We start from the raw sequence: 25,238 nt of genomic DNA, 5'->3' as shown, positions 1-25,238 counted from the left end.
TGCCCCATCTTCAGTAGACTACCTCTGGTATTGTTTAATTCTAGAGAATGTACTTTTATATTAACGTTCTTTAAAAGTATTTTTAAGATGAAAGGTCAAATAGAAGTCCTCTCTAATATCACCTATGTACCTGTTATTGTTTGTGCTAAAGTGTTTGCAGCACCTTCTAACTTTCACATTTCTTGATGACTATATATTACCATTTTGACATAAAAGATAATATTATGGCCTAATATGTATTTATTTAAGCCGGGTAATGTAAGACTTATTAAAAGTTAGGGGGAAAAATTGTGTCCAACAATTGGAAATATCTGTGAAATTCATTCCGTGCAAAGGGCCTGGCATTTAACTGCAGTTTAAATTAGATATGAGTGGTGCAGAGGGCATTTTGATTATCTTCTGTCATTGGATAAATTCCTCCAAACTCCCCTCAGGGCCCTATCAAACATCCACTGAGCTCAACAGAAAAATTCCCATTGACTAAGTGAGTTGATCTAGCTTTAAGAAAGTAAAGCTCGTGTGAAATGTGATGATTTTCTGGTTGTATCTTGTGATGGTCATTAATTGTTGCACCGCATGCATTTTGGATCCTAGCCAATGTCTATTAAAATCAGTGGAAACACTCCCATTAACTTTAATGGGCTTTGAATAAGGGCCTTTAATTCTACAATTTTTATGTTTTGTCGTATTTCCCCCAGTAAGATGAAGAATAACTGCACGCTACCTGTCATAGCTTGTTGGTCATCCACCATTAACTTTAAACTTTTTCCTCGACGAACCACACGTACCGTGTGCCACTCGTTATCATTGAGGTTATAGCCAGCAAAAAGGGTTTCTGGACCTTTGCCTGTAGAATATGCCAAACAGTCATTATGGAATATTTAAATCAGTCAACATATGAACCTCACAGAGAGAAAGGAGAGGGAGAGGGAGAGAGAGAGAGAGAGAGAGAGAGACACTGGCTGGACCAATGTTAAAATTCATTGAAAGTTATAACAAGCAAGAAAAGTGGCAAGCAAAGTATATACAAATCTCAAAATATAGTACCATTACATTAGGACATTTTTAGCATTATTTAATGCTAAAGCAAATATAGTGAACCAGGCTGTCATAAATAGGCACAGTCAATACACGCGTTTTGGTTGGATATTTTAAAGCTCATGCATAATGGTAGAGATTTGCGTCTCAATCCTGTACTCAGGCAAATAGACCTTCATGTCATTTGGATTACTGCTGTAAGAAAGAATATTAATCTAAACTGGGTTTACAATAAACATAACCAGCCCACTGGTGAAAGATGCAGACCAGATCTGTGATTAAAATAATTTTAGTTGCGTCACTTCCTCTATTTGATTGTAGGTACCAAAGCAGTAAGTGAAGCTTGGTTGGATCTTTGGGAAGATCAGTGTTATCACCCTTACTTTCACTAAATGATTCACCTCCCCTCACCCACCTATGTGAAGCGTAAGTAGGAAAAAGAGTAAACACTTATTGTAATCAGTAAAGTAGAGAGGGTATTATTCTGACTACACATGGGGAAAGGGGATAGATCTTCAGTAGATAACTTCACTCTGAATCACAGTTTCCGAAGGCTGATAACTGGTGCTCACTATAGAAGTTATTCTCTATTATTGCTATTACTTGACATTTCCCCATTAGATATATTGGACCAAATTCACCCTGGGTGTTTGCTTACATTTTCTAAAGCTCATCCTGTGATGTGAGGAAAACCTTGGTTGGTAACTGCATGAAACCATTACAGGAATTGTCGTGTGAGAGCACTGGTTCTTCCTCAGCTGTTTAACACAGATTGCTCCTACATCTGAACACTGTATCCTCTGCACTTGATGTTTCTATACTCTATTGTTTCCAGATCTGTACAATCGTAAAGCTCAATAAAAGTTAAAAATAACTGGGCAATTGTTATTCTAATACATTACTAACTGATATAACTTTTACTTTGAATAAACAACAAAAGCAGACTAATAGCCATATATTAGATACAGATATAACACACAATGAATTTTGCTGCCTCACCACACTCTGGCTATTAATTTCCTCTGCTGGGACTGCTTCTGACATTCCAAAAATCTGAGCAGCTTCAAATCACCTTTTTAAGAAAACAACCTGCCAGAGAAATCCGCCTCCTCCGTCTCCCCCACCCATCTCCCTATCTTTCTAATGTGGCATTTCTCCTGCATAATTATAGTGGCCTGGAGTACCTGGACAGTTAAATATTCAGTCCTTGACCAACTAACAATTTCTCTTTAGAAGTGTGACTCTGTGATTTGTATGGCTACCTCTTTATTGTTTCTCGTTCATTTTCTGTTCAAGCATGTTCAGTTTGTAAGTAAAAAGATGGTTCTTTTAACTCACAGTATTATAAACTAAACCTGGGATCAAAAAGTCAATAGCGTTCTTTCTGACTCACTCATCACCAATGATAAAAAAAAATCTCCAGCTGAGGCTTATTTAATGCTGTGAATGAGAAATGATCAAAAGAGGAATGTAGCTCATGATCTCAGAATTGCATAGAGCTTGCACCAGCAGAAAAAAACAGTAAATATGTATTTGAATCTGTAAAATAGGGAAGGCATTATTCTGACTACACCTGGGGACGGGGAGGGATCCTCAGCTGATATAAATGGTCATAGCTCCATTCAATGAAACTATGAAAATATATATCAGCTGAGGATCTGGCCCTTCGAGAAATGGTTGAGTGAGATGGAATCATTTTTTAATGTGCACTTTTCTAAGCAAAACCTCACCTTAAAAATCCAATATCTAATAGTGAATCAGGACTAAGGATATAAACTTTATATCCAGCATTACAATTAAACATACTCATGAAAAGTTTGAGATATCAGAATTTAAAACCATGACATTGTTATGTATTTTTTAAAAACATTTTACATAATTCATAGAGATATTTTGAATGTATCTATGTATTTTTATTCTCTCCCTCCGAGACCTGTACAGTTTGACTTATAGGACAGGGAATTTGCTGTGTAGGTGGAGGAGTAAAAAATTATTATTATTCTAGGTTGGTTTTTTCTTAGTCTCTAAAATATTTTTCAAACAATTAATCTAATACATGTGGTATATGTGAAATCCATGATGTTGCAGAGAGGTGTATATCAGCACTTATTTGGATGACATGCATAGCTCATTTGTAGCTCTGTCTCTTCTGAAAGTAATGTAGCCACTGCACCTTTTATATCTTGACAAAGGGTGAGCAGTCTATAGATTTTTTTTTACACAAACTATGAAGTGTATTGTAGCAGCAAGAGTTTGTGTTTTTAAAAAATTAATGTACCTGCCCAGTAGCGATTAGATGAAAACAACATTCAAATACACTACTTTCCTGTGTACTAACATAAAACCTTTTACATTAAAGTCTTATCTCTGTACTACATCTTTGAAAACAAAAATGTCTTCAACGATAACATTCAGATTTTACAAGATGTAAATTAAATTATCAATCTTTCTGCAGTATAAGTCTGTAAAGGCCCTTGCCCACATCCCTTACTCACCTGAGAAGCCTTAATGAAGCAATACTGACTTCAAAAGGAGGAACAAATCCTGACTCAGGCAAACCCCTCATTGACATCAATGGAATACTGACTTCAGTAAGTGCTGAATAAAATTAGCCCAAACTTGAGTATTTGATTCTGAATGATTAAAGCCAGATGGTGGCTGTCCAATGAGTGCAAGCAAAACCTTCATTAACAAATTATCCCCTCAGGGATACCACTATTTATCTCTCTCCATTCTGAAAACTGATAATTAATTCCTATCCTTTGTTTCCCATATTTTAATCAGTTACTGATCCATGACAGGACTTCCCTCTTATCCCATGATGGCTTACTTTTCAAAAGTCAATTTAAATTAAATACATTTAAAAAAATTATGTATTTTTTTAGAAATTTAGACCTGTTATGTGTAACTTGCATTATCTTTATGTTAAATTTGCATTATCCTAACAAAACATTTACTTTATTCATATCTCTTTTATATATCTCATTGGCCCTGACACCCGCCCTGTAAATTCAAACACCCCACCAATTTCAATTCCTGGGGAAACTACTGTTGCCATCTTTTCAGATACACCACCATTTTCCACAGCTAAGTAGCTTCATTTATGAAAGGAGTGCACAAACAAAAAAGTATCCCAAAAAAGCAGCGTTAATTTAACTTCAGAACTGCGGCCAGAGGGAGGCAACACTAATGGAATTTCCCTGCCAATTTATCAAAGTGATCTGTGTGTCTGACAGGCCCCTTTCTGTGCTGGATCCAAAGAGGACAAAAATCTGTTACAGCTCCAGCTAGGGAGTCTTGTCTCTTTAACTCATGTGGTAGCAGCTTGCGCTTTTAGCTCTGGTTTACAGGTCCAAATTACATTATTTTTAACTTGTTCAAATTTCTGTTGATTTATATTTTAATTAGTATTTATATTGATGGCACCCCTCATCAGATTACAAAAGGCCCAAGAGCATAGTTTTCAAAACTTTCCATGGACTGATGCTATTCTGCTACCACTCTATCCTCATCTTCTTCTAGTCCCACAGTACTCACTCTTCTGTTCTTCTCCTGGAGCTCCTTTCTGCTCTCTCTCTAGATTCTGCTCAGTTTATTTGTCCTGCATAATATACCCAGAATTCCTACCTCTGAGCCACTAATACCTCAAGTCAATCGTATCTTAAAGCTTTCCTTTTCAAGGACAAAGATAGACAATGACCTGCACAGATGTATGTTGAAGAAGCTCCTGTAGAGCCGGGCAAAACTTTTCACACAAATACTTTTTTCACCAAAAAAATGCAGATTTTGGTCAAACAAAACAATTAGCAAATTCTGGTAGATGCTGATGAACTATTTCAGCAAAAAAAAAATCAGAACTATCGATATGGTCCATTTTGGCATTATCAAAAACAAAACATTTTGACTTTTCATTTTGGAAAGACATTTTGGAATTGCACTCAAATTTATTTAAAAAAATCAAAACATTTAAATAAACTCTGAAAATGAAACAAAACTCTTAATCTGACCTGCTCCCTCCCATTCCTTTGGTTTTCTGGAAAAAAAAAATCTGAAATGTGTCATTTTGGGTCAACTCAGAATGATTTTTTCCCTCTCTCAATTTTTCAGCTCAGCTAGTGAATTGAAAAATTGGTTATTCACACAACTCTAAACTCCTGTTCCCTTAGCTGGAATCTAACCTAAGCTATGCTACAGTTGGCTTTGTTTCATACTTCTGCAGTCATAATTAACTGTTAGATTTCAGGTTACTAAATACAGGGGCATGGTGGCTCACACGAATTTGCTCCTGTACTCATTGTGTGTATAAAATATGCATTTGCATATATAAAACAGGTAATTGTTTCTATTTTAATCTCTTTGCATAGGAAAATTCAGGTGCTCAAATTTTGCAATTTCCCATTTAAAAAACATATTTGAAAACTAAGTTCAAAACTGTCTAAGTGGATGCCTAAAGTTACCTCCATATTAAGCAGGGCCAGTTCTAGGAACCAGCAAAGCAAGCAGGTGGTTGAAGTTGCTCATTTGCAGGGGCGGCAAGGATCCAGCATGGGAGCTGAGAACCAACAGGGGGCCCTCGGAGCTGTAGTTCCTTGGTTAGCTCCCTGCCTAGAGAGCCAGCCCTGGAGCAGGGAAAGAACTACATTTCCCAGCATTCCCTTGGCAGTGATCAACAGGGGAGGGAGTGAGGAAGCTGAGACCTCATGCTGTGGCTTGCTGGGAATGTAGAGCTGGCTGCTAGAATGGGGTGGAACTGTGAATGGGGGAACAAGTATGCCTAAGGAGTAGGCGGCTTTGGCCCAGATGTCCCCTTCAGAAGACATCCCCAGACTGGGTTAGGGATACTGGTGTGACCTCACCTTGCAGCCCCCAAAGAAGGAACTGGGTGGACTAAATGGACAGTGCCCCTCTCTATCTGAAGCCTAGCAAGGGAGGTACTTGGATCCCACTAGAATTTAAAATGAAAACTAAGGGACAGGAGGCTCTACTAGAGAACCTTGGCAGCTTTAGATACAGTACCAGGCATGCAGGAGGATTTCCACTTCTAAGCCATGGAAGCAGAAATTGACTTTTCCTTTCCAGATTTAGCAAATATTCAGAAAGAGAATCTAGCACCTGCCTTCCAGATTTGAACACCCTCAAAATTCAGGAGTGCTTAAGCTCAATTTGGGCAGCTGGTACGTCATTTCTCCCAAATCAAATATACTGATCCACTGTAACTTGCTGTAGAAAAAGTAGTATAAAATTGCACAAGAAATCCTTCCCAGTAGTTATTAGGACTAGAATTGATATTTTCAACAGCCATTGCCATTTTTTTTTAAGTTTTATTTGTTTAAAAGGAAGACAGTGATATTGCATTGGCAAATTCCCCATAGAAATAAAGAGTGGAACAAAAGAATAATGAAAGCACCTCAACTTTTCCTCATTTATGTAGGACAGTCTTATAATATGCATCCAGATATTCTTCAATCACACAAGCTGAAAATTGTTCCACTTTACTGCAGTTCTGTAACCATATGGGAACCAACCCTGTCTGTATTCTGTGCACGTCCAAAATTCCGGCTGAATGACCTGCCCTGGGAGCGAGTTACTAGTGACCCAGGGCTGGGGCAGCAGGGGGTACAGGTGGTGGGGGAGAGCCCAGGGCTGGGGCATCAGGCCGGTGTGGGAGGCAGCCAACATTTTTTTTGCTTAGGGAGGCAAAAAACCTAGAGCTGGCCCTGCTATTAAGGCACCTAAACATGGGGACTGTAATCCTCTAGTAACTTCATCATGACCTATAGATTCTCAGAGCCTCTGATAAGTCATTCATTTAGACGCTTAAATTGGGATTTGTCTAACATTAGATCATGTTTGAAAATTCTGACCTTAGCCCACAGTGTTCCTTTCTTAGAGGTCTGGACACAGCTTCACAATCACTCCCACAATTATTGGCTTGTTTTCTTCCCAGATCTCAATCCTGCTACACAAGCCAAGGTAAAGGGTGTTTAAATACACTATCTGAAGGAAAGAGAATAATTTGTTAAAACAAATTAATTCACTTAGCCTCAAACAACTAGCTTTTAGTTTTGCACCAAAACAAATTCCTAAAAATGAAAGTCTAGTTTTCTGAGGAAAAGAGAAAAATTGCTGTTTCCTGCTAAAATTAAATCACCCACAATGAAACACATACAAAATGCCAAACCAGACTTGTTAAGAATATTCAATAACATATGCATAGATGGAACCTGAAATCTTATTTATGTGGAAAGTGAAATGGATATTGGATAGTTCAAGGGATTGATAATGGGATATAAAGATATCAAGCCCAAGGTACTTGCAGGCAAAAATCATTACGATTTGACAGCTATTCATTTGCCTTTATAAAACGAGTTGGTGGTCTCAGTTTAGCTTCCTAGTAGAAAAACTTTCACATCACAAAATCAGCCACCACAATCAGCATTTATTAGGAGTCTCCATCACAGACATTAAGGACTCAATACCAACGGATGGTGAAATCTTGACCTCACTGAAGTCAGTAACAAACCTCCCATTGACTTCTTGATGTCAGGTTTTCAGTTGGAGTCTCTTAGTCCCAGAGTCCTGCATTGGGTTGGGACACAGAGGGCATATCTACACTGCAATTAGACTCGTGCGGCTCCCATGCCAGCTGACTTGGGCTCATGGGGCTTGGGCTCATAGACTCATAGACTCATAGGTCAGAAGGGACCAATATGATCATCTAGTCTGACCTCCTGCACAAAGCAGGCCACAGAACCCTACCCATCCACTTCTATAAAACCCCCTAAATGGGCTAATGGACTGTTTAACTGTGGTGTAGATGTTTGGGCTCAGGATGCTGCTCAAGCTCTGAGACCCACTCAGAGCCCAAGCTCCAGCCTGAGTCTGAATGTTTACTCTGCAGTTAAACAGCCCCTTTGCCCGAGCCCCATGAGCCCAAGTCAGCTGGCATAGGCCAGCCACAGGTGTCTAACTGCAGTGCAGACATGCCTATAGATGATAGGCATGGAGAAGCCTGAACTCTCATTGCCCACAGTGTAACTGTTTGGTGCAGAAAGGACTTCAATCTTCAGAGCTGCCAATTCAGAACAGTGGATAATAATAAAGAGGTTAAATTTAGTGCTTTTTTCTGGTGTACCCATTAAAATTCACTCATTAATCATGTAAACTTTCCTTACTGGACAACTACAATTTAACAAGATACCATATTAACAAGTGTTTTTGGAAATTAAAGTCCAGTAGTTTAGGTTTGGGGTGCTTGTGTTGTTTTTTAAAACAAGTAAAGACCTCCTGGAGTAACTCCCAGGTCAGACGGTAAAGGAGATTAGAACTGTTAACCTACCATGTTGCGCTAACATGGTTCAACAGCCTCAATCATTCCAATTGTATAGGAATCTCCTGCTTCTTTCACAGGCTCTCATTATTCTGAGATTGATGTACAGCCTCCTCCCTCTTTCTAGTAATCAATCCATCTCTCTCAAATACACACACATATACATCTGGAGAAGAGTCCAACAGGGATATATATTACAATTCAGAGTGGACATTCTATTGGTTTCCTTTAAATATAGTTTCTACTGATTTGGTATCTTCTTAAATTGTAGTTGTCCAGTAATGAAAGTTTACATGATTAGTGAGTGAATTTTAAAGGGTACACCAGAAAAAATCCACATTTTCATATACAAATAGGGTAACTGTGCACCTGTCTATGTATATGCATATGTAATTATCTGATCTGAGAGCACAAAATCAGGCTTTGCAGGAGCAATGGATCCACACACATTTGTGGGGCATTCAATGGAAATTATAGCTATATTTTATTTACACATATGTGTGTGTGTGTGTGTGTGTGTGTGTGCTATTTTTTATTGTTTTATAAAGTGATTCACAAAAATGCCTGTCCAGTCCTGACCTCTCTTCCTTTTTCCTCCAATCCTGTATCAGTCTCTTTCACTCTCCACAACATATTCTCTAGGATTTCTCACTGCCAATTTAAACTTAACATGGCCAGAATGGAATGCCTCATCATTCCTCTGAAATCCTTGTCACAGCACAGGACAATTGCACCTCTATTCTCCTTCAATGGTCCACCAAGGGCACCCACTCTAGGCTCCCAGCTAAACAGTCATCACCTCTCTTGGGTGGAGACCCATATCCCTCTCCCTCCTGACTAGAGTATTTCCAGATTGCACAGCTCTCTCCTATACTGTGACATCCGCAGCAAATTCAGGGTGTCAGCCAGCCTGCTTTACTTTTCTCCTCAGAGACAGCAAAATTGCTACAGCAAAACTACCACACAGCTCCTTCCAAGCAAACACTTTTTTAAGGTAAAAGCATTACAGAAAAACATTAAAAACAGTAAAATAACCCCACACATGCTAACAAACAGCTTTTCAAACCCTACATGGAGGTTTTCCTTTGGTTGTAAGTTCACAATAACTGTTAGCTCAGAACAAGCACACAGACTGGGCCAAGTTCTTCCAGCCCTTCCCAGGGAAGTTTGAGGCCTCCCTTGGATAGAAGAGTCTACCCATTTGTTGGATCATTAGGAAGGCTCTGAGTCAGTTTAACTCAGGCTATGTATCCAAAAATCCTTTCTTTATTTGTTGGTCCCTAGACAATCCAGTTTGAACTAGTATTGGGGAGCCTCTCTCAAGGTGGTGATAGTTCTCTAGAGGTGTTATTACTTGAGAGAGTTTGCCTAACCACCTCCCCACCACTGTTCTTAGTTCCTAGAGGGCTGTGGTCCTTCCCCATAGAATTACATACAATCCCTGGCCCACAATGATACATATATTAAACCTTATGAATTAAGTTTAATTCAATAAAGTTTGTTCAGGATATTGCAGGTAATTGCCACACCTGTCACAATCCTCTCCACTTCTCCCATTCTCTGTCACTGTTGAACCCACCATCATCCTCTCAGTCACACAGACCTGCAACCTACAGGTTATCTTTGACTTCCTGTCTGACTAACAGAAAACCTTGATGAATAGGATTTTCATTCTCTCTCTCTTCTCTTTTTCTCTCCTGTGTATTTATTTCTTCATTTCTATCTCTGCTTTTTTTGGTCTGTTGTCTCTCACCTCTCTGAGCCTGCTGTCTCTTTTCCATTTATCGCTGTCTTATACTCTGTTCTCTCTCCTTTCCTTTGCTATGTCACCCATTTCAACCACTTGTGCTGCTTGACACACCCCTTCTCCTAGCCAACACTGTCTTTCTTCTTTTTGCCTCTCCCACTGGCAAATCACTGCCCCACTGTGGATAGAGGTAATGCCCCATTACTATGTTGTGAGGGTATATACATTAATGTTTGTTTGGCATTCAGATACTACAGTAATAGGGTCATATAAGTATTTAATCAAATAGACAGTATACACAATATAACATTTCCTGCTTACATGACCGAGGAACTAAATCTGTCCAGGTCATTTCACTCCAGTGATTCAGCAAACCAACTGAAGCAGTGATCTTTCCAGGCAGGCACAGCCTATAACTCTTTTGCATGCAGAACTGAAAATGATCCTGCTGTGCATGTCAGCACAGAATTATCTGACTGAAAGGAAATCTGGGGCTCCTTTGTTCCTCTGCTAAGATTGCCAAGAAGGGTGCTGATGGTATAGGGCTGCCAACACTGACTGAAGCTATTCTGGGAGATTTTTTCCCTCAATATGCCATAATGTCATTTTCTTAAAATATCCTATGAAAATCTCCCAGATTGCTTTCAACCGTCACCGGGAGAGCAGTGCCGATTCTGGGAGACTCCAGGCCAACCTGGAGTGTTGGCAACCCTATGATGGTAATGGTTGTGTTGTGTCATGGTAGCCCATTGACCAGAAAATGAACTGAAACTATCCACTCGTTTCACTGAGGCCACCCACAAGATTACAGAGGAGGGAGGGATAGCTCAGTGGTTTGCGCATTGGTCTGCTAAACCCAAGGTTCTGAATCCTTGAGGGGGCCATTTAGGGATCTGGGGCAAAAATCTGTCCGGGGATTGGCCCCCCTTTAAGTAGGGGGTTGGACTAGATGACCTCCTGAGATTCTATGTAACAATCCTTTAAAATGCTAAGGGATCCTGATTCAACTAGGGTCCCTAAGCTCTATTCTAAAACAAACAAATGAATATAAATTGTAAATAATAATAGGTACAAATTTCAGACACTTATTACCCAAGCTGGATTTTAACCATCAGCCTCTTTCAGTGATTGTGAACTCCTCTAGACCTTGAGAGGTTCATGATCTGGAAAGCTCTGAGCACATGGTCAGTTCTCAAGAGTAAATAAAATACATAAATAACACCACAAACTATACAATAAAATAAATAATAAAATAGGATTTTTTATTACATTACCAATCTCCAAAGCCATGTCAGGGATGTCTGAACTGTATTTTAACATCTTATGTGGAATTAGCTTATTTTTATTTTCTTTTGCAATAAGAAAGTGGTCTTCAAATAGCCCTAGGGACAGTTACATTAACCTTCTTTAGAAACTGTGTAATGAGAACAACTGTTGAAAGCCCAATAACAGTCAAATTAATCTCTAGAAGAATTTTTAATAGAAAGAGGGCAGTTTCTATTTCATACATTCACCAAGGAACGTAAGTATCAGAATATGTGTGCTGAAGGCATTAAAGGTTTTTTGAATCTGCCCTACAATCCTAAAGCGAAGTCCAATCGAATTCTTGCTTTTACAGCGCATTGTTGCATGTTTGCAAACAAGTTATTAGAAAATCTGTCAAACTTGATAACTCAAAGGAAGGCTAGCCTTGCAGTTAAGGCACTGGAATAAGACTCAGAAGATTTGAGTTTGGTTCCCTAGTCTGCCACAGGCTTCCTGTTGATCTTGGGCAAACCATTGAATGTGAGTGCTTTAGTTTCTGACTTGCCAAATTGGAGTAATAATTCCATTCTCCCGCCATTTGTCAACTTAAGTTGTAACAACCTCAGGAGAAGGAATATCTCTTACTATGACTTTGTAGAGTTTTTTACTCCAATGGAGGTCCAATCTTGGTTGGGGCCTAAGGTAATGCAAAAAAAAAAAAAAAACCTCTTTCATAACAAAAAACTGAATTTGCTTATGTTTCTGGGCATCTCTGTGTGGTCTATATCACACATCTGTGCAATTTAAACACTGCTCAGATCTCAAGTATCTTTTTAGTATGGAATTTGGAAAGTGATTAAACTTTGCCCGCCCCGTTTCCCTTCAGAGATCACTCTGTTCAGAGGGAGTTGCATTGCTTTCCTTCCATAGCAGAGCTTGTTGGAAATTGGAATTTTTATTTCTTGGGAAATTTTAATATTTCAATCTTTGTTTTTGTCTTGAATCTAGATAAAAAAGTGAAAATATTAATATGTTCAATGGAATAAAAAATTCCAAATAAATTTTGTTTTGGATATGGCAAAACATTTCATTTGGACATTCCCCAGTCAGAATAAGGTGTTTTGATATTCCTAAATCAAATGCTTTGTTTCTACATAAAACAGCAGCCACCTGAGCTGCTATTGTTCCTAATGGAAGCTGTAGTTCAGGGGCCTCATAGCCCGTTCACTCTTATGGACTTGGCTCCCTAGCTCCAGCTCCCATTATGTATTCCACTAGATCAGTCAGAGGGAAGTCCACAATGCATCATGAGAAGTGTGACCAGCCAGGGGGCCCAACCCAGAGGGAAGAATAGGGGCCTGAGGCATCTGAACATCAACCCCCATGAATCACCACGGCAGCTCAGGTGGTCACAGATTAATGTCAAACTGACCTGAAACAAAACATTTGTATTTTGTTTGATAAATGGAAATATCTGAATTCAAGTTGTCCTGACCTAAAATGATATGTTTCATTTTGGTTTTCCTGATGGAAAAATAAGTAAAATAATCAGCAATCTAGATATTTTTCCCATGGAAAATTTTGATTTTGCTAATCTCATAATCTTGCAAAAAAAAAAAAAAAGAATGGAACACTCCCAGCCATCTCTACTTTATAGTAAGTCAGCAAGTCTAATTCCCATTTTGATTGTATGGATCTATTATATAACAAAAGTGGAAATAATTTTTATAATATAGGAAAATGTGATTGAAAACTATAAAAACTTGCCCATCAGATTCAGTTCAAATGTAGTTCCAGAAGCTACTCAGAATTATTATTTCTTTTAAATTCAGGATGACAATGTTCCTTTTCTGTCCTGAGCTTTTGTACTTTAATGTAATCATTCAGAATCACTATTTTCTTTGTAACACATAGGCTGTTCTGGTAAGATCGATCTAATGATAGTAGACCAAGTCCTGAAAACCAATGACCAATGCTCACTGATTTCAATGGGGGTTCTCACGGGCTTGCAGGACCAGAGACTATATAAATAAGAACAGACATCCCACCATGAGGAGTTTCATTTCATTCATTTATTCCTCAAGAGGGCATAACATTTCTCTCTATAAAGAAGAGTCAAAGTTTTTAACCTAATTCATGTTGATTTTATATGCACTGACAGTTCAAAATATCATATTTGTAAACAAGATAAGGTCAAACTAGCAGCTTTCCAACCATTTGGCAGAAAGGAGGGGCAGACTGCCTGGAGGAGTACATTAAGATTTGTACAAAGTTTGGAAGAGCGCTGTAGATTTTACTGGAGTTAACATTTTAAAGCTCTTTGCAACAATTTTAAATTATTTCTATGTTTTTTTTAAATATATTCATATATAAATAAAATACATATTCCAAATATTTGGAAGAGAAAATGTTAACCTCATGAATCCATACTCATGTAACTATGAATGTAAGTAAAGATATTCTGGATGAAATTCTGCCCCCCACTGAAGTCATTAAGAGTTTTGCCATTGACTTTAATAAGATCAAGACATTACCCCTTGTTTCCATGAGATGCCCACAAGAGGCAAGGCTTCGATTTCAAGTCCTTGCTTCCTTTATTGGCTTGGATATTTTCAAACCAAATACATTCTCAGAGTTTTCCTAATGCTACTAGAATAAACCAAAATACCGAAGCAAATACACAGAACCACATATAGTGCTTCAATTTGCTTTGTAGAACCTGCCTGAAGACTCCTCTAACTCTTGGGGTAATGGAGATTAGTTATCCTAGCAACTTCCTTCTCCTACATACTACATAAGCCCTTTGCTAGTTCAGCTGCCTGCACAATATCAGGTTCCAAAAGGACCAGACTATCCCCGCCCAACTCAAGGGAGTTGAGAAAATAACTCTCTTGTATCCTAGCTTCTTCTGACCTCTTTTGTTCCAGTCTTGTGGTTAGGCACTAGTCTGAGATTTGGGAGAACCTCATTCAAATCCTTGCTTGTTCACAGATCTCCTGAGTGATCCTGGGCAAATCATTTAGCCTCTTTGTGCCCCGGTTCTCCATTTGTAAAATGGGGATAATAATACTCCATGGATGTTGAAAGCATAAATACATTAAATATCATGAGGTACTTAGCATTACAGGCAACTGGGGTTATAGAAAATACCTAAGGCAGACATGTGCCACTTTTCTTATTAGATAAAAGTGGGGTGGAGGTGTATCATGATGATGGCGGCATCTTTTAAGGATATGAAGGATCCACGCTGCAGGTCACTCCACCCACTATTTTGTTCTGTTCTACTTTGTCAGAATCAAAAGCTATATTGACTTCTACTGCAAAGGCTCATAAAGCCTCTATCTTGGTAAGGAAGGCTGCAAATAACTTTGGAAGAGGATCAGAGTGTAAATTACGGTGGTTAGATTATCATTGGGAACCATGACGAAAGATGCTAATATAATATTTTGAAAAATATTAAAGCTTTGTGGCTTTGATATTGAGTGTGCCCATTTATGTCAAACCAAGATCATTCTAATTCAGAAGAACATTGCTAGATGTAAGGAAATACAATTAAAAATAATAATAGTACTGTTTATGCATAATTTCTTTTTCTTTAAACACCATTATATTTATACTTAAGTAAAAATGAATAGGAATAAAAGGACTTACAAAACATTTTAAAATACTTCATTTTACCATCTATCTTGCACATTATGTTTAAGAAGATTGAGAAAACTGATGTTAGTATAGAAAGGAACAATTTTGGACTGTGATTTTATTTTAAGAAAATACTTCCCTCCCCTCTCCTGCCAAATCTACAGGTATCTTTATCCCAAAGTACAACTGATCTAATATATGCAACCAACTAAATTGCCTTTAAATTCATGCTCAGAATTGGACTTTAATGTTTGTTTTGTTTTTAAGTGAAGACAGTGAATTATAAAATTTCCCTAGTTGCAAGGTTTAGAGATAATAATGTTTAGAGATTTGCAATGGTTCATTACTAGTTACGTGCTTTTAGAATATTTTTATTCACACTATGGATTGATGTATGTTTAATTTAATAAGACTACTTATTCTTGAAGGCTTCAGAGGAGTCAGTGGAGATTCTTCAGCTTGTACTTGTGAGAGCATTTTGAATACTTATGAGTAAATGAAGGGGTCTGATTGTTTCCTTGAAAATCCAAAGCTCCCATTGACTTCAACAGGTGTAGGATCAAGCCCTAATTCTCTGACTTGCATGCAGGTGGATGAAGCCTGCATTTCTTTGTGTTTTGTGCCTTGAAGTTATCTCAAAATATTCACGATTTCTCATTTACTCGTTCCAGCTATTTTTTTTTTAAAAAAGGTACTCTTCATTTACCTTGTACAATTATGCCATTTCAGTCTTACCCTCAGTTTGATCCTTCTGCAGTGTCATTATCATTTCATCTGTATCTGTCCTTAGCTTATAACATCTTCACACTTTGCAGAATAACTGGTCAAGTGTCACCATTTTATGTCCATGACTTTCTTTTGAAAAGTATTCTTGTAAAGAAAGAATAACCAAGCTTTTCCAGATTATTTATACAGTAGATTTAATAAATGCTTTTCAAGTTTATGTGGCTCACATCTGAGGAAATCAGGGGACAATGGATGTCACACCTATCAGTGTCTTATGTAGGCAGCTGATTTGTATATCGATTTATCTGGGAATTTTTCTACTGTATCCAGCTAGCCTCCTTCAAACATAGATTATGCAGTATGATTCTTGGATTTAAAAGATGTTCTATAAAGAGTGCAGCAAACTACTGATCCTTTCAAGTAAAGATTTTAAAAGGGTGATAGGTATTCAGCTGTTACACACATCTCTTCCATAATAAACTTTGGATGTGTTTAATTTTGGCTTTTTATGAAAACTAAATTTGCTGAACATCTTCAAAGTTATCTTCAAAAAATTTCTGTCCAAAGAACTGTAATCAGTGTGTACTTGCTTCTTATATTAGATCTTTTCACTGTGAATTATTCTGAGTCAGGCATTTCAAGCTACTTTTAATTTGTTTATGGCTTGCCAATTTTATCAGGTATATGTTAATAATGGTCAAATGAAGCCACTGTTAACTGAAGCATTCCTCAAGACACTGTCATTGGTTCTACTCTTGCAACATTTATATGCATCTTCTCAGGAATTTCATTCTGTGATTAGGACTGGACTATTATTTCCATTGAGACAATACGCAGCTCTTTCTGTTGATTCCAAGAGGATGGTTGCTTTGTGTATTTCGTGTCTGTATAAAATTAAAACATGGAAAGGCAGAATGACTTTTTTAACTGAATGATGGGTAGTTAGATGAAATTGGTGAACTGAGTGAATATCCAGAATTCTCTTTACTGTTTATTATTTCTTATAATGATTGAATATAGTACCACTGGACAATATAAGGAATTTCAGTATTTTTCATTTTGAAAAGGCAGATCAGCTTCCTTCCTAAAAATTCCCATCCTCACCTTTTCAGGAGCACCTCCCTGCCTACATTTGTGTCAGTTTCTAAAGTCAAACATCCACATTTTTGCCTCTGCCAGTTAACATGGTTGCCATTCATAGCTGACTAGCTTATCAATTGGCTTTTAAAACAATATTTAGCATATGCAAAATTTAGTGGCTGGAGGTTTATGAAAAATTATCTCAGTCCTTGGACACCTTTGATGTACAGTGCCTTCATTGTTTCCTCCAAGAAGACAGCATATTCATATTCAAGTTAGTGCGATCTTGTAAAAAACACTGCATAGACAATTTGAAGTTTATTGGTGACCTATAGACATGGATCCTGACACAAGTAAGAAATGATCCTTACACGGGATCCTGACACAAGGAAGAAATGAGAGCAGCAAAATACAGACCCTGGACTTCAGAAAAGCAGACTTTGACTCCGTTAGGGAACTGATGGGCAGGATCCCCTGGGAGAATAAAATGAGGGGAAAAGGAGTCCAGGAAAGCTGGCTGTATTTGAAAGAATCCTTATTGAGGTTGTAGGAACAAACCATCCTGATGTGTAAAAAGAATAATAAATATGGCAGGTGACCAGTTTGGCTTAACAGTGAAATCCTTGCTGATCTTAAACACAAAAAAGAAGCTTACAAGAAGAGGAAGCTTGGACAAATGACCAGAGAGGATAATAAAAATATTGCTCAGGCATGCAGGAGTGAAATCAGGAAGGCCAAATCACACTTGGAGTTGCAACTAGCAAGAGATGTTAAGAGTAACAAGAAGGGTTTCTTCAGGTATGTTAGCAATGAGAAGAAAGTCAAGGAAAGTGTCAAGCCCTTCACTGAATGCGGGAGGGCAACCTAGTGACAGAGGATGTGGAAAAAGCTATGTACTCAATGCTTTTTTTGCCTCTGTCTTCATGAACAAGATCAGCTCCCAGACTGCTGCACTGGGCAGCACAGCATGGGGGAGAGTTACTGGGCCTCTGTGGAGAAAGAAATGGTTCAGGACTATTTAGAAAAGCTGGCAAGCACAAGTCCATGGGGCTGGATGCGATGCATCCGAGGGTGCTAAGAGCCTGCCGATGTGATTGCAGAGCCATTGGCCATTATCTTTGAAAATTCATGGCGATCAGGGAGGTCCCGGATGACTGGAAAAGGCTAATGTAGTGCCCATTTTAAAAAGGGGAAGGAGGAGCATATGGGGAACTACCGGTCGGTCAGCCTCTTTTCAGATCCTGGAAAAACATTGGAGCAAGTCTCAAGGAATCAATCTGAAGCATTTCGAGGAGAGGAAAGAGGTCAGGAACAGTCAGCAGGCTTCAACAAGACAAGTCATGCCTGACTACCTAATTGCTTCTATGACAAGATAACTAGCTTGTGGATGAGAGGAAGCAATGGATGTGTTATTCCTTGACTTTAGGTCGTTCTGGGGCTTGTTTTTTTCACTATCTTCATTAATGATCTGGAGATGGTGTGGACTCCACCCTCAGCAAGTTTTCAGATGATACATAACTGGAAAGTGTGGTAGATACATTGGATGGTATGAAAAAAGGATCCAGAGGGACCTAAGACAATAGAGGATGAGCCAAAAGAAATCTGTTGAGGTTCTACAAGGACAAGTGCAGAGTCCTGCACTTAGGACAGAAAAATCCCATGCACCACTACAGGCTGGGGACCCAGTGGCTAAGTGGCAGTTCTACAGAAAAGGACCTGGGGATTACAGTGGATGAGAAGCTGTCTACTAGTCAGCAGTGTGCCTTGTTTCAAAGAAGGTCAACGGCATATTGGACTGTATTAGAAAGAGCACTGCCAGCAGATCGAGGATGTGAATCTTCCCATCTATTCGACACTGGTGAGGCCTCATTTGGAGATGTGTCCAGTTTGGGTCCCATACTACAATATAGATGTGGAAAAATTGGAAAGAGTCCAGAGGAGGGCAACAAAAATGATTAGGGGGCTGGAGCACATGACTTATGAGGAGAGGCTGAGGGACCTGGGATTGTTTAGTCTGCATAAGAGAAGAATGAGGGGCGATTTGATAGCTGTTTTCAACTACCTGAAAGGGAGTTCCAAAGAGGATGGATCTTGACTGTTCTCAGTGGTAGAAGATAATAGAATAAGGAGTAATGGTCTCAAGTTGCAGTGGGGGAGGTCTAGGTTAGATATTAGGAAAAACTTTTTTCACTAGGGGAGTGGTGAAGCACTGGATTGGTTTACCTAGCGAGGTGGTGGAATTTTCTTCCTTAGAGGTTTTTAAGGTCAGGGTTGACAAAGCCCTGGCTGGGATGATTTAGGCTATGTCTTCACTACCCGCCGTATCGGCAGGTAGCAATCGATTTCTTGGGGATCGATATATCGCGTCTCATCTAGGTGCAATATATCGATCCCCAAACAAGCTCTTATCGATCCCGGAACTCCACCAACCCGAACGGCGGAAGTGGAGTCGGCATGGGGACCCGCAGACATCGATCCCGCGCCGTGAGGACGGTAGGTAATTCGGTCTAAGATACTTCGATTTCAGCTACGTTATTCACATAGTTGAAGTTGCGTATCTTAGATCGATTTCCTGCCGTAGTGTAGACCAGCCCTTAGTTGGGGATTGGTCCTGCTTTGAGCAGAGGGTTGGACTAGATAGCCTCCTGCAGTCCCTTCCAACCCCGATATTCTATTATTCAACCAGGTAACTAGCATATACATTCATAGTTGTATTTTTATAATTTTGGTAAGACAAATACTTTGGTCTGTAGAACATATACTCTGTCTCTCATCTATATCATCCATTGTCTCCACAGATCAAATACACAAACAGCTTATGGCATCTGGTTTAATCTGGAATAGCTGATTTACCTATTTTGTCTTTCCTTTCCAAACAGATTTTGCTATTATTGTGACACTGTTTTTAAGGTGCTTATACAAAAGGCAACTGCATAAATATAAGTGATTGAATAATACTGAATGTCACTTTATATATATATATATGTGTGTGTGTGTGTGTGTGTGTATGTGTGTTTCATTGCCAGAGGTAAAACTGTAATCTTTACAATGCATAAAAAATAAAAGTCTTAATAAGAAGAAAACAAAACTGAGCTAAATACACCCTGCCCCCTTAATTTTTTAATAACATTTTTTTGATTCCATGTCCTGTTCTTCATCTTGTATCTTGTTCTTTCAGTACTGCCTAGACCAAATACCACTGGTGGAGAAAGCACTTATCCCTCTGTACACCTATCATAGTGACTGGACCTTGGAATGCCAAGTGTTAGCAAACCTCTTTATGTCTCAAGTCAAACCTGTAATGCCTCTTTGAAGTAACTTGCCTGATGGACAGAAGACTAGAAATCAGCTGTAAGGGATAGCCTCTCAACATGTCGAGCAAAAAGAACTGTGCTTGAATGGAAATTTTAACGACTACCTGAATATGATTTATTAAGGCAATTGTCAAGAAGAAATAATTAGGAAATAGTTATGATGTTCCGGTAATAAGTAGCTGAGCATTTAGAATTGTTATAATAGATGCTTCATGCATTTTAATAGTCAACAATGAAAAATGTACTAGATATAGAAAAGTTTTTTCAGTGTAAGAAATTGTCAGTGACACACATTGGTAAAATGGTTTTAATAGCATTAGATCTTCTGAAAGTACACTGCAAAAGAGTTGCCATCCTTATTTTCATAGTATTCATGGAAAATAATATTTTAGCATATCCAAGAGCTGAAAACTGAAGAAATGGTGATTGGCTTCATAAGAAGTAAAGCAGTGTTAGCATAACCCACCTTTTTTAGGTGGGAAAACAATCACATATATGGTACTAATACATACTTATGGAATATCTTCCACAGGTACAACACTTTTAAGGTCAAATTCTGCCATCAGTCATACTTATAGTCTGAGATTTTGAAAGCTGCCTAATTCTATGCCTCTTGTTATACAGAAGATCAAACTAGATGATCACAGCCTTCTGTCTTTGGAATTAATAAGATTACTTTGAGACCCAGCCATCCAAATGCAATAGGCGACTGAAAAAATCACCGACATAATATCCTATTAATTTCACTGGGGTTGCATTTATGCAAACAAGAGCAGAGACTTGCCCTTAATTTTGACTGCTACTTATTGAAAACTATTACCAAGGTCCTATGTATGGGCCTGATTGTGCAAGAATTCAATACATGGCACTTTCATTATGCCAAATTCTCATGACACACTGTTGGCCACAGGAGCAAAATATTTCATTACAATGGATTTACCCCTGACTTACACCAGTGTAAGATAATTCAGACTGAGGCCCAATGAATTCAAGCAGAGTTTGCATGAAGCATCTTTATGTTTTCTTTCTTTTTTCAAGTCAGAATGAAGATTTGAGATGGGCAGTTAAGTTTTTCAGGCAGCTGGGTACACCAATCATACTTGTATATAAAGAATTATGGGTTTAGGGCCCTGATCCAACTCCCATGAAGTCAAATGGAGTCTTTTCTAATGTAAAAGCATGTTACTCACAAAAAAATGCAATAAATGAGAGTGAGCGAGAGGAGAAGGAAGAGTTGGCAAAATTTCTTAATGTATTTGCAGATCTCCTACAATGCTCATCAGTTGTGTTTTCCAGCTTTAACATGCAAATTCCACTAACATCATACCTCTCATTATTTTCTCCTCTCTTTTATTAAATCTAAGTGGGCAGAAAGTTTACCTTTCAAAGAGCAAGTTAGCATAACATACCACAGTATTTAATTTAAAAAAAATAAACTTGCCAATTATAACTTATGCACAAATCTATGTTGGGACAGATGCATTACTGCAAACCTGTTGTATTTCTTAGAACAGCAATACATATCTGCGGTAGGATGGCTATTCTGTGGATAGGATTCAGGAAAGCATTCCTATTTGAAAAAATATTGAACATATGTTTAACTTGAAGCACATACTTAAATGCTTTTCTGAATCATGGTAAAAAAATTAGTAAATCTTTTGCCAGATTTATTTTCTTTTTTAAAAAAAGTTAAACAGTTTTTGATTTGTCATCCAAAAATCTTCTTGTAACTTCAGCCCATTTTGAAAAAAAAATTACAATATTTAAAAAAAAATATAGGTTTTTAAACACATTTGCATCAAGTATTTCCCACAAATATACTAGCAAATTAGTTTACGAAGAGCAATATAAATGGAAACAGAGAATTTAAAGCAACTATTGGAGAATTTTGCTAAAGGTGAATTTTGAATATATATATGATTTATTGCTGTTCTCTTATTTGATGTGTGTTATTCTCAGAAACGATACCATGTGACCAATGTATCTAAAACTAAGCTCAGTTTTGAATTCCAAAAGTTCACAGTGATTTCCTTGTGAAAAAGGAACAAATCAAAAATTGTTCTTGGGAAGCTTTTGTCAAATAGTTTTGAAAAAAGAATCTGAGAATATCACAAACTGCTCATGACAATCAGCACACACAGAAAAAGAGGCAAAATTAATGAAATAGCTGTTTTGGTATTAATTATTTGACCACTCTAATAAAATCAGAAATAAGTGTTGTGGTTAGTATTGTTGTGGGCTTTTTTTTTTTAAATTTACTGAAACATTTGCTTTTGACATCTCTGTTACCATCCGTGTACAGCCCATATTTTTATAGACTCTGATAACAAGGTTTTACAATGAATCTTCACTGGCAGGGTGATGATGGGTTTATGGCTTCTTCATTTCATCTGAAGTTTTGTTTTGAACTGTAGGTATTAAATGGCAGGGGGCGGGGGAAGGCTGGAAGATGAGGTTGATGAAGTAAGGGAGGAGGAAATGTGCCACTATAATTACAGCCCACTTTATTAACCTAAAAGAGCCATAATATGGGAAGTGAAGACCACTGAACATTGCTGGTTCCCAATGGACTACATTTACAATACAGACAACTGAAATAAAAATGTAACCACTTGGCCACCTTGTAGTTGTGTGATGGATATGGATACAAAAGTACCATCCACATGGCATGTTGCAAGTACACAGTACACATCAGAATCACCATTCACACAATATTATAGACTGTTACATTATTGGAGAACTAATATCTGATCCCATAATTAAATACCATATTAGAATTCCTAGGTATAAGGGTTAGAGCTAAGACTGACTGTCTCACCTTCATGCATTTCCTGACTTTTGCATGGTTATCTACACAATTTTAACATTTCTGTCATTTTTTATTCAATGTATTCTTCTCTGGAAAGTAATAGTATTTAATGTAGTCAATGGTTGTGATATTGATAAGAGTATTATTCTTTAGTTCCCAAAAATTAGGATAGATCAGCTTTGTAATATGAAAAAAAAAAGTGATGACCACCAAACAGTGCTGAAACCTGACTTAGTCATCTGACTTTTCAAAATGCTGACTGAGGAGGAAAGAAAGAACAAAATGATGGAAAAATTAAGATTCACTGTACATTAAAATCTTGCTTATCCATGTGTCCACTGATTATAAAAAAGTGTCATCTGAAAAAAAATATATACTAGTTCCTAGCTACTTTTTTTAAACTATCATATGTGTGACACTGTAAATATGGATATGAGCTATGCAAAATTGTTAATTATAGAAAATGTAAGCATGGATGTTTTCATGGAAGAGACTTACCCTTCTAGAGCAGACACAGACTCAGCTGGCGTCTACTGCCATCAATGATCACTCCACAAACAGTGCACATTATGGATCAGATTCTGATACTTTTACTGCAGTGGGATTGCTGGTAGAGTAAAGTGTCACAACGTAACCAATATGCCTAAGAATCTGGCTTCATGAAACAATGTTGAAAGGCTTTGTGGGGTTCACTAGCTGACAACAAAATATCAAAATGGGAGTCCACTAATGCTCCTAAATTAATGTAGAAGCAGTTACAGAGGAGACAAATATTTCTGTACTAATGTTAAAAATATGCATCTGGCTAACTCCTGGTGGGTTGGACACTTAACAATTGGGACGGCTACTTTCCTCTGTGTGCTTTAAGAGATACTTAAAAAGCTATATATTTAAACCCTCATTGTTCCATGATTTATTCTCAACCTCATAACAACGAGGTTTATTGCTGTAACTCACTCTAAGTAGTGTTTTCAATAGGAATCAGTCACTGCTTGTTGCTAGTGCAGAATGCAGCATCTTGGGCTGAAAAGCCACAGGCATATTATTATTATATAAATGGTTATTCACAACTCCATTTGGCCAGGCACTGTACAAACACACAATAAGGGACAATCCCTGCTCCAATCCAAGGCTTACAATCTAAATAGATGAAATAAAACAGACCAAAGGTAGCAGGTAAAGGTATTTAACATGTAAGCCACACTATCAGGATAACTAGAGGACTTTATGCTCATTCCAAGGTGGTAGGTGGGAAATGAAATAAAGAGTGCAGCAGACAAGGGATGAGGATGATGAAATAAGGAAGGAGGTAAGGGAGGAGAAAAGAGGTTAGGTGTCTGGACTGGTGCGCCATAATGACTGCTGGCACTCCTGTGGGGAGTAGGCTGGGAGGTAGCAAATTGATTTCAAGAGCCTTGGACCAGTTGTGTTTAAAGCTGTAACTTGGAAGGCAACTGGCTACATGTGATTCCACTTCACTGAGTGTCACCCACATAGGTTAACTCACCTTTTAAGGTTTCCATTCTGATACTTTAGGTCAGCATCTGATCAACCTTTTCTTGCACATATTGTATCAACCATTAATGTGAGGAACTCATGCTCACAGGTCCCAATGGAGAAAAGAAAATAATAAGTGATTCCTTTCCAGGCTCCACCCACGAACCAAATTCTACCCATTTGAAATGCCATAACATGCCACCACTCACAGTAGATTGTGCAAATACCATCATGAGTGTTCTGCTTGGGAATACTGGATTACTTGGGGCCTGGCTCACAATTGATGGTGCCCATAGTCTCTGCTGGGCTCCTCAGGCTTGGCTTCTTCGTCATGGGCTCAGAGGCCCTCTTTTCAGGCTCCTCAGGCTTGGCTCACCATCACCGAGGATCAGATGCTCCCCTGGGCTCTGCAGGGCTCAGATGCTCCCCTGGGCTTCACTCTTTCTCTTTGTCTTGTTGGCTTTACAGGCTGGACCAAGTATAAGGGGTTGAAAGTGGTAGTGACAGTCTCAATTGACTGTGCATATCTTCATATAATAATTGTCCTTTGCTAATAGGCTTTTATCAGCACCCACAGTGGATAAAAATCAATGATTTTTAAAATAAAACAAATACAAAAATCAGATTTTTTTTAATTTAAATCATACTTTTTTAGTAAAATGCTTTTTGAGGAAAAAAACTATCTAAAAATATTTTTAATTAAGATACATTATAGCTCAAATATATCTCATCAAGGAATAGGGATTATAAATTCTAATTCTATAGTATGAGACAATATATTCATGTAATATTTAAGTTTTGTAAATAAGTTCC

The 25,238-nt window shown here is 38.1% G+C and overlaps 1 protein-coding gene across 22 annotated transcripts in view; it reads right to left on the bottom strand.

Annotated features, from left to right (window-relative positions):
* NRXN1 (neurexin 1) overlaps nt 1–25,238 on the bottom strand; it is a 1,354,235-nt gene that overhangs the window by 635,313 nt on the left and 693,684 nt on the right. For all 22 annotated transcript variants that reach the window (XM_075064378.1, XM_075064379.1, XM_075064391.1 and 19 more), the window contains one exon: nt 725–847. In XM_075064378.1, the coding sequence (XP_074920479.1) occupies nt 725–847 (123 nt within the window). The remainder of the gene's footprint in view (nt 1–724; nt 848–25,238) is intronic.

Source organism: Chelonoidis abingdonii, chromosome 3, assembly GCF_003597395.2.
Source record: "Chelonoidis abingdonii isolate Lonesome George chromosome 3, CheloAbing_2.0, whole genome shotgun sequence".
NCBI lineage: Eukaryota > Metazoa > Chordata > Testudines > Testudinidae > Chelonoidis > Chelonoidis abingdonii.
Note: the sequence above shows the minus strand (reverse complement) of the source record. Positions and strands in the feature narration are given on the sequence as shown.